The sequence below is a fragment of the Eleginops maclovinus genome, chromosome 1 (assembly GCF_036324505.1).
Source record: "Eleginops maclovinus isolate JMC-PN-2008 ecotype Puerto Natales chromosome 1, JC_Emac_rtc_rv5, whole genome shotgun sequence".
In the NCBI taxonomy this organism is placed as follows: Eukaryota; Metazoa; Chordata; class Actinopteri; order Perciformes; family Eleginopidae; genus Eleginops; species Eleginops maclovinus.
Window position 1 is genome coordinate 4,591,498 of NC_086349.1, and position 14,729 is coordinate 4,606,226.

General features: G+C 41.3%; 1 protein-coding gene and 1 pseudogene across 1 annotated transcript in view; one reads left to right on the forward strand and one right to left on the reverse strand.

Annotated features, from left to right (window-relative positions):
* Window positions 1-265: 265 nt before the first annotated feature.
* Window positions 266-14,729, reverse strand: part of pard6b (par-6 partitioning defective 6 homolog beta (C. elegans)) — a 32,196-nt gene continuing 17,732 nt past the window's right edge. The window contains exon 3 of the mRNA XM_063885640.1: window positions 266-4,765. Within this exon, the coding sequence (XP_063741710.1) occupies window positions 3,846-4,765 (920 nt within the window). The 3' untranslated portion in view covers window positions 266-3,845. The remainder of the gene's footprint in view (window positions 4,766-14,729) is intronic.
* LOC134871015 (zinc finger BED domain-containing protein 5-like) lies at window positions 9,786-10,635 on the forward strand (annotated as a pseudogene).

Here is a 14,729-nt window from a genome sequence, read left to right on the forward strand (position 1 = left end):
ATCTTCTGCTTTTTGATCTGTACTTTGTTTTGATAATGGAATTTCTGATGAAACAGGCAGACTATGGGGAACTTCGGGAATTTTTGGACTTTTTGTTAAGCTTAACCCGAACACATTTAACATGTAATTATCAATAGCACAATATTTGCCATTTAAAAAAAGAAGAAAGAAAACCCTAAATGCTATGTCCTTTTCTTAATGTAGTCCAGTGTTATAACTGTTACGGTCAAAACAAGTGTTTCTATTCATTGACAACAGACAAAGATTGCTACACATTAGTTTTATTTCATCCAGCTCCTCCAATCAGCAATTACAAGTGTACATTTATTAATTCATACATCTCCAGTTGAATCTTAAAATATTTTCATTAAATTTGATAAAAATGTACATCATATATAGCATCGATATGAAAATACTGACAATCTTCATTACAAATCTATACCATAGAATTTATCTGGCAAGCAAAAAAATCATTGCTCGATCATAAAAAAAAAACTAAGCAAAACAAGACGCCTGTTTTGAGGGTTCTGCTAATTATAATTCACAGTATGAAAAAAAATGGTGTCACGTCTTGCACACGTGCTTTATGCCAGTAAAATCACCTACTGAAATCATCTATCGGGCAATAACATCTATGAGATTTACGACCAAAACAATCACGAATAAACATGTTATAAAAATAAAGTCATAAAATGTGTACAAAGAAAGAAAATATGCAGACGCATGATTAGAGAATAAATAACAACGTCGCTGTGGTTACAATCCCAGTGTCCTGTGGTAAAGGTTAGAAATTAAGAGAATAAATTAACATTGATTTCTAAAAGTCATTCAGAGTACCATTCATTAATGTTGGGAATGAGAGAAGACCATCAGAACTGTGTGTACCATGAAAGAAAAGAAAGTACCTTATATAATGAAATACAATAGTGGATGTTTCCAGTCATAGGTTTTCACCGTCATGATATATTCAAGCAATAAAAATAACTTGTGTTCCAAGAAAAAGTGCACATGGGTTCAGTGGAAGCCAATAAACATTACCGAGTGTATCTTTCTGTCCAGTTCATGTTTTAGCGAGATAAAATCCATGGGGAAGTGAATGATATGACTTTTAACAAGATAGTGAATGCAAGAAAAAATCAATAAGGGAAATAATAGACCATCTGCTCTCTCTTCAGGGAGGCAGTTAGCAGCAGCGTGTAATGTTAATGGACATGAACGTACTTCTAATAAATGTTATGGATCTGTTTCAAGAGCTGAAAGCCAGGCCAGAATCACTTCTTTCTGTGGACAATGTTTAATGGCATGAGAACACATTTCTAAAATGGGTTATATCAGCCAAATTATTTGTTAAAAGTAACAAAAATTCAATTTAAAGCTGCACTTTTAACATTTGTTGGTGAATTCAGAATACACCTGTAAGACAAGGCAATTGTATTTATGCTAAGGCTGTACCTAATGTCCTTTTCTTTTTCTTTTTTTTTTACATTTGTAGCTTTAATTGAGGTGTTAAATTAAACTTTTTATGGCTGTCATCACATTTTTATGATAATATCACCCTAAAACTTTTTCCTTCACTTGCCTCCTTTTCGAGTTTAGTTTTTGCAAGGAAATTGGGTTCAAACAGAATAAAACATGCAAAAAAAGAAGTGAATAGAACTAAAATGTTAATATGGTAGCTCTGAAGCTTCCAATTTTGGTACAGCCCTCATTTAGTCAGCCGGACATTTTAATTGGCTTAAAAGGTCTTAACATTTTTTCATAGTGCTGCTTTAAATGGAAATGCTTCAAAATGTAGTCCTATTCTGTCAGTCAAGTGTTTGCAGAGAGCACGATCACTGGACCCTTGTTAAGAAGAGCAATTACTTGGATGTAAATACTTAAACCAGACCAGAGCAATGTACGCAAGACAGCCTGCCTCACCTTCATCAAATACAGTCTGAGAACCAGTCCGAGCGCAGCCTACCTGCATGGATGTTTGTTTAAATATGACTCAATCTGACCAGGTACAAGCAGCTTCTCTCTTGACACGTTATCTATCACTCACTTAAACTCACTTATGTGGTTGTATTTACTGTTAGTGTTACAGTCCAGCTATTGATCGGGTCAATATTTAGCATTCTGACTACAGTTGTTGGGTTACATTCTCTGTGAGTGTGTCATTATTTAATTCAATGAGACACAGGACGTTAATATTGGATAGAACCCATTCATATGTGAATGTCTCGGCAGGTGAATATATTGTTCAGCTCTGAGGGGAGATATATTGAGTTGTGGTCCAGAGAGAATGGAGAGGAAGAAAACAATCAAACTAAAATATTAAATCACATTCACATTATTTCATTTGTACACACGCAGCAGGGGAAAATAGCCCTTGTCGTGGGAAAGGAAAGGGAGTGCAATATGAAGAAATGGGAAATTAAATCTAGAGATGAAACAATTTTACTGGAGCGACTTCCAGCTGGTCAGATAAATCTGGTCCTACAGTCACTTGTGAGATACAAGTATTGTGTAAAAAAAAAAAACTGAAACTAAATATTCACATGATATAAATCATAGGCCTGATGTTAAAGGGATTTTCAAAATAAAAGTTGCTCCCTAGAATTATCAAAATCATCTTCATTATCAGTCAGTGATTAACACAGCAGGTAAAAAGAGGAAAGACAGTGGTTTTAAAAAAGCATCTGAGCCACCACAGAACCCTGACTTGTTCTTTAGGTGGTTCCTCCTCCAGTAAAAGCTACAGTATTATTGCAGATCTCAGCACTTGGTCGATTGCTGTGTGGAAAAATACCAACATTGTTTACCAATCGCATGCTGTGGTCACCTGGGGGCAGGGAGGGGTTAAAGGGAGGAGAAGGCAAAACAATTACCACCAGTAGATTGTCAGCAATGCTAAAAGCTAAAAACGTGCTTTAGTGTGTTTGTCATGTGGGGGGGATTCACTTGCTAACATGACTTCTACCGTCATGTATTTATGGACAGATGTCTCGTCTCTGCCCTCTTGTGGAAGCTCAGGGTAATAACAGGTTTAACAAGTCCTTGTCATGAGATAGAAATTAAGTGAAGGGGGGGGGGCATCAAATTACACTTCTTCTACACTTCTTTGTCTGACAGTTTTGTCCCCGCATAACTGGGCAGGGGGGGTCACCATTATGGCACACATGCTGGACATTGGCATGTAGAGCACAAAAGTATGGAGTGCAGTGTTCGACGGTACGGAAGAGGATTAGGGACACTTGTGAAAAAGTTTTAAGGTTTAAGTCAGAGTTCATCTTAAAACGTTTTTTATATCTATTTGAGTTCTGACTTGAATAAAGTAACAATTCAGAGAATAAAATCTGAGTTGATTTTTAAAATGTATTTAAGTTTGGAATATAACTTCAACATTTTGAGCGTTAAGTTAGAATTTAAAGAATAAAGTTGCAATTTAAAGGCAAAGTATATTTAAATAATGCATTTGTTTCTTGAATAAAGTCAGAAATCTGAGAAAAAAGTCAGCAAACTAACAATTAGGTCTGAGTTTAAAGTCAGAATTGAATTTTTTTAAATGTATATAAGTCCAGACTCTTCAGTCAGAATTTTGAGAATCAAGTCAGAATTAAAAAAATAAAGAGTTTCAGATTTAAAAAAGAAAATGTATTAAAAGTTGAATATTATTAAAGTCAGCATTCTATCTTTTCACATGTGACCCTAATCCCATCTCATGTTGAGATTTCATATGTACACATTTCCTTGTGCTTCTCAGGTTCAGGCGCTGTGATGCTGCCGTTTGACAACCTGACTCCCACACTGAGAGCATGTGGGTGTGTCTCTGGTTTCCAGTGTTTAGGGTGATAGCACCCAGCCTACAGAGTTATCACAGTGCCGTCCTCCTCCAGACTCCGCCTCTCCATAACTCTGTCTGGGGACGGTGTGGTGGAAGTGGCGATAGCGTTGCTAAGTGACCCACTGCTGCCGCTGGCTGGCAGGGTTCCGTTGGTGTTGACGGAGAGGGCGGATGTTGAGGCGGTGGAAATGCGGAGGTTCAGGTGCGGCTCGTAGCGGAGCATGGAGGGCATGCTGTAGGTAGAGGAGGCGCGTCTGATGGGCTCGGCCTCGCCTCCTGCTTCGATCACCAAGTCCTCGTCATCCTCGTCGCTCTCCAGCTCCCCCACGGGGAAGTTCTGGATGATGTGCGACGGCATGGAGGCCGCGGCGGCGTGCGACGAGTAGCCGTAGTAGCTGGCGCCGCTGTCCGACGAGCGCCCCGAGCTGCCGGACGCTCCTCCGCCCCCTCCGCTGCGGACCACATTGTTCCGCTGGTTGGCCGGCTTGACGGTGATGATGAGGTTGTGACTGTTTGCGATCATCATGTCTGTCACCTGGTCCAAAGATTTTCCAGCCACCTCGATACCGTTCACCTCAAGCACCTCGTCGTTGACCGCCAGCAGGCCGGTGCTCTCTGCCAGCCCGCCGGGAACCATGCGGGAGATAAAGATGCCCGGAACCTTCTCCAGGCCCTGCGGAGTGACCCGCACGCTGGAGCCGTCTCGGATGTAGAAACCCAGCGGTTTCTCCTGGCCGTGCTTGTACAGGCGAACGCGTCGGTGCGTCTCGGGGAGGATGTCCACATCGATGATGGAGGAGACGGGGCGGAAGTCCCTCGGAAGGCTGATGATCACCGGTGTCTTTTTCCTGTTGGTGTCAGGCCGCAGAAGAACCGCTGAAAGCACTGTGTTCTTCTTCCTCGTCAGCGAGTTGGTGCCAAAGGTGTAATCAGCTTCCTCTGCGGAATTAAAGATAGAGGAAGTAGAGAAAGAGGAAGGGAAAAAAAGGTGGTGGAAAAAGGAGACAGAGGATATGAATTAATGAAAGCTGGTTAAAATTCCATTCCATCTAGGCTAATTACACATCTAGACGTTATCTGGGCTGACGCTCTGTTGCATCATGGCGTTTCAGGGGAAACAATAATTCTTTGCAATGGAAGAGCTCTCAGCCTGAGGCATCCCTGCAGGGCGTCTGTGCTGAACACACACATGGCGTTCATCCCCAAACCCACCCCCCAGGTCATACTGATGCAAAATGCCACAGCAGCCATAAACAGTCACTTCATCTGCACTCTTTCACAAATAACTAACACATGGGAAGATGAGAGAGAGCTGAAGAGGTGCAGGGAGGCAGATCTGTTACCTTTGAACTAATGCTGGGCGATATTAGACCAATTTTAGACCAAATACCACAATGTTTGTACGGTTACATTGATCACAATCAGATATTGATAAATAAAACTCAGTAAAGATGATGTATTGCCCAAGATGGTTAAGGCCAATATGAGAAAAGTCTAGTAAATAAAAAAGAATGACATTATTTAACTGTAAAGCAACCTTCAAAAAATTGGAAAAGAAGATAAAACTAAAAAGCTGTTTTTAGTCTTTATGCTAAGCTAAGTTAAGCTAATCATCTCCTGGTAATAACTTCCTATTTAACAGACAGATAAGAGAGTTGTATTGATTTTATCATCTAATTCACATTTAATAAAGCAAATTGTTCCCCAAACTAGCTTTTTCAAAGATATTCGGCATGTCATCACCAGACCGGAGAGGGTTTGATGATGGTCACATTCTCGATGCATGAGTCACAGGGATGCCTCGAAACCCTGCCCTTATTTATGTACATCGTGGAGAGGAAATGTGTTCAATCACTGTCGAGTTGCTATAGACTTTAACCCGACATGGCTGATATGAAAATAAAACCAGGGCTGGACAGGTGAGGCAGGGAGAAACTAGACCTTGGCTCCGTAATAGTTAACCAGCATAATACTGACAGCTAAACATTAACATCTTTCCGTCTATTTTTGCCCGTCCCCAGCTCTTTAAACTCCGGTTTCTGTCTGTGTTATTTTTAACTTATTTCTTTGATATGTCGTCACCTTTGTCATAGAACTCTCTTTGTGTTGTTTTGACAGCATTTAATAAAGTCTGGATTAAAGTGCTCTATAAATAAATCTGAATACTTCTCCCCTCTGTTTGCCTCTCCCTCTGAGTGTGAATGTGTGTGAGTAATCTGGAAAAATATCCATTCAGGTAGCTGATAAGGGTACCGCTTCTCAGGTTCTGACAGGTACGCCCCTCTCCATCCCTAAAAGCAAAACAAAGGATCACCTGTCCCGGGCAAAAGAGCGGCGGTCTCTCGTTTCAGTTCCCATGGGGCACGAGTCTAGTGAATACACACTTACCATATCTCTGCCGGGCCAACTCCCCATGAGAAACAAAAAGAGCAACAAGAGCTCCAGAAACGGGTCTGAGAGACACCTTGTTCGTCATCCGAGATATGTTTCCCGTTCAAACCTCCCACATGCCTCGCCATGCACAGCCATAAAGAGGAGCATTATGCAAAAAGGGGGAACAGGTGGATGTTTCCACACACACACACACACACACACACACACACACACACACACACACACACACACACACACACACACACACACACACACACACACACACACACACACACACACACACACACACACACACACACACACACACACACACACACACACACACACACACACACACACACACACACACACACACACACACACACACACACACACACACACACACTCCTCTATCGCTAACGCAAGGGTTGTTCTTGCAGTGCAGTCACGCATAGAAGGTGAACTACACATCTAATTTCCCTCTTTTTAGACTGCTTTTCATCTTAAAATATCCCTCCATCGCTAGCGTATGAAAGGCTGAACCTGACAAAAGAGTTTTAGTTGAGTGAAGACGATAGGACAGACCCTCAGGGCCACTCTCACACACACATGCTGTACTGACCATAACATGTGTCAGCTCGATCACACATGGGAACAACATATGTGAGAACACAGAAGCTGTGTTGGTTTACACACATCTATAAGGTTGATCTCTGGTTGGTAATGATGCCTCAGCACTAATGAATGGCAGCGCTGTAGAAAAGCCATAGCTTCATAACGGCTCATTAGAGCACAGAAGCAAAGCTCTCTATCTCTCCGGTCCTGATTGGCTGCAAAGGCCTATAGGCGAGGCACAATGTAAACACACGCTGCTCCTTGTTCGGTAAAGTACAAATGACCTTATTTAGTTTCTGCTTTCTCTATTTACACACTGGGAAAAACACTAGCCCATTCGTCCCAGTGACACTAAGAATAATATCTTGGACGGCTCAGTCAAATAGATAAACAGGGAAAGTGACTTTTACCACATTCTAAAACTTTTAGGCCCTAATGATTCAAATACAGGCCGTTCAAGTGCAGTTGATTTAAGTCAAAAAGAAAACGAGCTGCTGATTTACAGACTTCTCTTCCCCAGTGTAAGTCAATGGGAAGTCTTTTGGGTTAGGGACTGACACATAAATGTAGTACAACTGTTTGGCCACTAAGGAAATCAGCTGCAAAGTCCAGCTGAGCAAAACAGAACAAAAATCAATTTTTAAAAATCACAAACATTTCAATTTAGAAATAATTAGACTAGTAAATTATGATTATGTAAGGAACACAGATACTATTAGAGACAGGGAAAAAATACATTATAAAAAGTTAACTCCATTGGCTAGCAAGAAGACAATAATAGTCACAATAATTATGCTATAAATTAAATCGTACCACAAATGGAAATGACCGCGATTCGTTTGACCTTATTGACTGTTTGCACAATAAATGGTCATGACAGAGCTCATTTCTATGCTATTCAACCTTGTATGAAAAATGGGCATGATTGTGATAAGTTTGATGCAATAAAGTAGATAATAATTTAGCATGTGTTTCTAGACTTCCTGTTTCCTTTTTCTTACTGTAATAATGCACGCAGTAAATTGGTATTCTATACATGTTTGTAATTGAAGTTAAATGTAAGTTATTCTAATCTTATTAGTTATTAATGTAGCTTCTTAATTATAAATCACACTAAGCTTTTTATAGCATGCATAACAGTATGACCTCGATTCATTATGGGAGCTGAACCCCCTCAGTATTTATCAATAAAGCCAATGCAATGATCACAGCGGGGGTGATTGTGGGTGGTCAACGGCTACAACCTGCAGCCACCGGACAATTCAACATGAACCCCTGACAGAGTTGTTTGGCTAATGGTTGAACAGACTATTTATTTAGGAAGCTGAAAGGTTATGTAGTGTCTGCCGTTAGTGTGAATGTAACTTCACTTTTATTACTTTGTGCTTTGTAAATACTCAAAGCACGATTGAGGTATGCTGCAGACAGAGAGTGTATGCATCTGTTTTTGTTAAAGATGAAATCAAAAAAAGTTCATTATGAAGGTTTTATAACGAGTGTTGTTTAGCATCTATGGACACATTTTTAGAGGCATGAAGAACTTATTCCTGTGTTCTCTACCACCTTTTCCACTAGTACTTGAAATGTAGCAGAATTTACTATTTGCTAAGCCCCGCCCCCTTGATCTAGCTGCTACATCTAGAGAGTGGTGCAGGAATGAGTCCTAAAACCTGGAAGTGAGTTAGCATTTTACCACTTCCGGTCCCCTCGTCTCGGGATTTCTCCAGAGGATTTGGGAAAATAGCTCAAAACAAGGTCTGTGGTTGACACTAATTTAAGAGACTATCAAGTTTTGTTCGACGACGTTAAATGTCAGCAGTGACCCCCGCCCCCCACCCACTGGTGATTTTTGAAGAGTTGTCTGAAAAACGATGGTTGTTAACAAGTGGCTGAATAGGACTACAGAAGTTGTCGAGGACGTTGTACGTCATTACGTCGAAAACATAAACACTCCCGCTCAGTTTGTTTAAAACAGCCAGGACTTCTATTTAAACTCAGAGTGGCTAAAAGGAAAAGCTTTGTTCAAATATGCAAGCGCGCAAAAGTCAGTTGTAAGGATCTTAAGTTGGCGTGGCGTTGAAGTCGTGTGACCCTGCTGTACTCGTCTGTAGTTCGTTTATAGCAGTGGTTCTCAATCTGTGGTACGCATACCACTGGTGGTACGCGAGCGTCCTCTAGTGGTACGTGGAGTATTTCGGATTTTTTTAATAAAGTTGAAGCAATTGTAAATAAATAAATATGCATGAACACACACACTATAAACCCTGGAATTAAAATTAGACTAGGCTTTAATCTTCCTGTACGTATGTTTGGTTTTTGTGTTCAGCCCATAGGTTTAGCCTACTGTGCTAGCTCTTCTTTGGAGCATTAGCTATGATGTTGAACCTGCATTGACTACTCTACTGTGATGATGAGCAGGGGAAGCGAATCCTCGCTCCAAACGGGGAATATTAGGATTAGAAATGAGATGAATGTGTCAGGCAGCACAGCACAAGATGAACTTGCCCACAGTGAAGGTTTTAGTGATACTCGTGCAAGTGCTAATTGCAGTGATTTGAGCAGTGCTAGTGATGCTTCAGCACCGGCTAGCAAACGACGAACCAAGACCACAGTGTGTTGTGTGCGGAGATGTTCTCAGCAACAAATGTATGAAGCCATCACATCTCAGGCAGCATCTTTCCACAAAGCATCCATCACTGAAAGATAAGCCAGTTGACTTTTTTCTCAGAAAATGTGATGAGCTAAAACAGTCCAAGACAACAATTCGGCACAGCGCTGCACAAAGCAAAAGAAGCTTCCTAATCGTGCCAGCCTTCGGAGAGCAAAAGCTGGTAAGCCGCACACAAGTGGAGCAGAACTATGTTTACCATTGGCCAAAGAGATAAGGGGCATTATGTGTGGGGAGAAAGCTGCAAAATAACAAAACTTGGTACCGCTCTCTAATGACACAGTGCCACGTAGGATAGACGCAATGGCTAATAATGTTAAACACCTTCTGATTGAACAAATTAAATGCAGTACTTACTTTTCCATACAACTTGATGAGGCCACAGATGTTGCGAATTTGGCTAATTTGCTTGTATACGTCAGATACGAATATCAAAGTGCAACTCATGAGGACTTTCTGTTCTGTCAGTCCCTTCAGACAAGAACCACAGCTGAACACATCTTTCAGCTTGTGAATGCATTTTTCCAAGAGACTGGGCTAGACTGGAAAAAGTGCGTTGGAGTCTGCACAGACGGTGCAAGGGCCATGACAGGTCGCCACAGCGGAGTGGTAGCCCAAATCCGCCAGGTGGCACCTGATGTACAATTGACTCACTGCGGTATCCATCGTGAAGAAAATGCCTGAAGAACTTAAGGCTGTCTTAGACACAGCTGTGAAAACAGTTAATTTCATCAAAGCCAGACCGATGCATTCTCGCCTATTCCATGTTCTCTGTGATGAGATGGGCAGCGAGCGTGTCCAACTTCTGTTGCATACAGAAGTAAGATGGCTCTCAAGAAGGAAGGTGCAAGTCCGAGTGTTCTTTCAGGACAAAAACATCCCCGCATCAGATGTTTTTGAAGACACTGTGTGGATCAGTCAGCTGGCCTATTTGTCAGACATTTTTTCCCGTATGAATGAGCTGAATTTGGGACTGCAGGGACTCTGTACCAGTGCCTTTGATGGTCAGGACAAAATCAGTGCAATGCGGACTGGTGATGTCTCAGCGTTCCCTAATCTGGAGACTTTTCTCTCTGACAATGACCTGAGGCTCGCTAATCAAGTCAGGGACAACATTGCTGAGCACCTGAACTCAGCAACAACAGTTTGCTGAATATTTCCCTGCGATTGCACAGGGGAATACCAGGATGCGAGATCCGTTTCTCATTAAGGCTTCTGACGTCCTGAAGGAAGACTAATCGGCTCTTGAGCAGGAACTTTTAATTGAACGGTCCTGTGACGAGACATTGAAGTCTGCCTTCAGAGGCCAAACATTGCTGGACTTTTGGATGCAGCGACGCAATGAATATCCTGCGCTTTCTGACAAGGCTGTGGGCTTTCTCATTCCATTTGCGACCACGTACTTGTGTAAGAAAAGCTTCTCTTCCCTCGCCTTCATTAAGACAAAACGTAGAAGCAGGTTGGATGCTGAACCAAGTCTGAGGCTAAAGCTAACCTCAATCGACCCAGACATTTCAGAACTCACAGAGCCACGCATACCCTTCTCACTAAACATGATAGAGTCGGCACTACCAATTTCTTTTTTATTATTATTATTATTCTTATGGGTACATTCCCTTTGAATGCATTACTGAGAAGGTCACAGTATGCCTATTATTCTTTTTCTTTTTTTGTGACCAAATTTTTATTATGCCTACTATTCTTAATTTTCAATGTGTACAATGAGTAGCCTACATTTTCCTTCAAACCTTAACATAGTTACTATTCTGACCTTATGGCTCTTACTGCAGTATTTTTAATACTGAAGATGAAATATTTCCATTGTTTCTCTATAGTACACTCGATCTTATTCATGATTGTTTGATTAGTGTTTTTGGTGTACACATTATTTCTCTCGTTGCTGTGAATGATTAATGCACTGCAATTGCTTATAACAGGATCGTTTGACTCCAGTATTTGAATATTCAGGTTCAATTCTTTGAATGTTTTGATGCAGTACAATTTACCTCACATGATTGGTTGACTCCAGTTTTTGAAATTAATATGCAGTGCTGTGAATGTTTTAATGCAGTACACTTGTTAATAACCTCACTAGATTGACTGGTATTTTATATGCAAGATGATTCCCCCATTTGCTGGGTAGGCCTATGTTTTGATGCAGTAGTTGTTATATTGTGACTTGTTAGTGTTTAAATACAATACATGAGTTTACATAGGCACTTGGTTGCTTCAGTCAAGTAAAGTTATGTGAATAATAAATAATGTTGTTAATATTAATGCCTTCTGTGTAAACTCTTAAAAGCCTACGCTACTTTATTTTATTTCCGGTGGTACTTAGCATAGCATAACGTTAGCATTTTGCTTCTGGCGATTAGATTTATGATTCTAAAATGATAAAAGTAGGGTAGACATGTGGAGATTATCCGGCTGAACAAAACGTGCATTTATCAAACAGGTTCGTTTTCCACAGATTTTATTTTTTACAATATTCCAAAACCCTATGGAGAAATCGCATTGCTTTTTTGTTGAGGGAACCCATGCGCAGCTTACTTCCGGGTCGGCTACAAAAATACGTCCTCCCTGCAACACTCTATAGAACAAGTGTTCTGTTGTCAGGTTTAGCTTACCTTGGGATTAACAACTAAAAAGATGTGTGACATAAACTGGTGATTTGTTAGTTTTATGGTCATTAACATGTTATCTAAAATATCTTGGTTTTTACCAGGAAGAGTGTAAAGAAATGCTGTAGTGGGAAATGTAGTACTACACGTTATAAGAGCTTCACCCATACTACAGTCTGCATATCTCAGCCTCTGCCGCTTTGACCTCTTTTTTGAATTATTTATGCACTGTGAGTCCCTCAACTATGATGAAAGGCAAGAATAAACCCCTTTAACTACTGCAGATTAACTCTGTCATTATCCAATGTTAAATACATTTAAAATTAGCAGTGTTGTCTTCCCTTGACAAAGCTTTTCCTCTCCTCAGACGATAACTATGATCCACCTGCAGTGTATCAGTATCAAACGCTGAATAAAAACACAATCCCCAGCCCTGCACTTGCTAGGCTGTACACAGGTGAGGCATCCCAGCTATGCAGAGGCTGCTTTGACTTCCCACGCTTTGAATGGAGTCAGTGAGGGGCACAGGAAGCGAAGCAGCGGAGGAGAAAATGACAATCCAACACACACCGTCACAAGTAAGGACACACATGCAGCGATGCTTAGTCATTGCTCTCTGTAGTATGCACCCAACACACAAACACACACTAGCACACACCCTAACTAATGCATCTCTATCCTGACACTGAAGGGACTGCTCTGCCTGAGGAGAGGAGAGCACTTGTATTCATTGGTTGAACACATCATCTTCCTCAGTGCTCTATTCTTCACACTCACGCACTCTGTCCGGACCCTGGCTTTAAAAAAAAGGATGCAACGTTAATGACTCGGAGTATTTGCAGGCATTCAGACCACAAGAATTCCTGATCGTCATACTGCAGTAGGCACAGATGTTTTTACTCGCAGAAAACTATTTTTTGGGGTCACATATTAGAAGAAAAACACGTTATGTGAAAATCTGGGTGAATGGTCTTGTAAAACATACCATTAAATAAACAATACATGCTCATTGAATACCTATTGTGCTTTTTGTGATTTCCTTTTTCCTATAGTGTGTTAAAAGAAAAAAGCCTCCAATGCAGTCCTCTGTTTACTTCCTTACCATAGTGACCTCATTACCTAACAATCTTCTATTGGCTAGCGTTCAAACACATTGTACGTGATAGGCTAAGGGGCAGAACATCTCTAAACGGTTGAACAATCACAACAGAGCCGGCCAGCTATCCAATCAGAGCAGACTGGGCTCTGGTTTCAGACAGAGGGTGAAAAGAGGCCGTATGAGAAAAACAAAGAGCTTTTTGAACGCTAAAGCACGGATACATGTCACAGTAAATACAAATATCATCCTGAAAATGAGCAGAAATAAATAAAATATATAAATGCATTCCTGTAATCAATGATAAAAACATATTATAGCATGGCTACTCTGCCAAAAGTATAACAACTATTAAGTGACTATATACAATTGAGTTAAATGGTCTCTCTTAACTTGAAACTCACTACTTTGCATCTGTAGGAGTATTACATATTTCATACCTTAGATAGAAATACCAAAAAGTACAGTAAGGTCACTATAAATATACACTGACTCAACTTTCCTTAAGAAATATTATAATGATACAACAGATAAATTGCCACAAAATAAGTAAAGTGAGGTCTTGGGCACGGTTTAGAAATCCTGAAAGGATTAACACGTCAAGATGTCTACAGTATGTGACCACAGCAGGGCCCCCTATGTTTGTGTGCTCTAAAAATAGAAAATAAAACCTTCCAAAAATGTATTACACAAGTGTTCATCTGACAGAGCCGCACCTTTTTCTATGCCCTTGGACATAATAATAATAATAATAATAAATTAATTTTATATAGCGCCTTTCAGGACTCTCAAGGTCGCTTTACAAAGAGTGTGTGTGTGTGTGTGTGTGTGTGTGTGTGAGTGCGTGTGTGAGAGTGAGTGAGGGTGCAAGTGCGCAGGGCGCCAGGTGGGGTTGTGAGGGGGTTAAAGTCCATAGGCCTCAGAGAAAAGGTGTGCCTTGAGGTGCTTTTTGAATGAATCAACTGAGGGGGCACAGCGGATGTGTGGGGGGAGTTGGTTCCACATGGTAGGGGCAGACACACAAAAGGCCCTGTCCCCAAAAGTCTTAAGTCGGGTGCGGGGTACTGCCAGCTGGTCCTTGACAGAGGACCTGAGGGACCGCAGGGGGGTGTAGGGGTGTAGGAGGTCGGAGAGGTAACGGGGGGCAAGGGCGTGGAGGGACTTGTAGGTGAGTAATAGGATTTTGAATTTGATGCGGAATTTGACAGGTAACCAGTGGAGCTGCATGAGGGTGGGGGTGATGTGCTGCCAGGGCTTAATGCCAGTTAAGACCCTAGCAGCAGAGTTCTGTACATATTGCAGTCTGTCCAGGGTTTTGGAGGGGAGACCTGTGAGGATGGCATTGCAATAATCCAGGCGGGTGGAGATGAAGCAGTGAATGAGGGTTTCGGTTACTGAGGCTGAAAGTGAGGGTCGGAGTCTTGAGATGTTTTTCAGGTGGTAGAATGCAGATTTAGTGATGTTGTTAATGTGGGACTGGAATGATAGAGTGGGGTCGAGAATGACACCCAGGTTGCGGACAACGGGTGA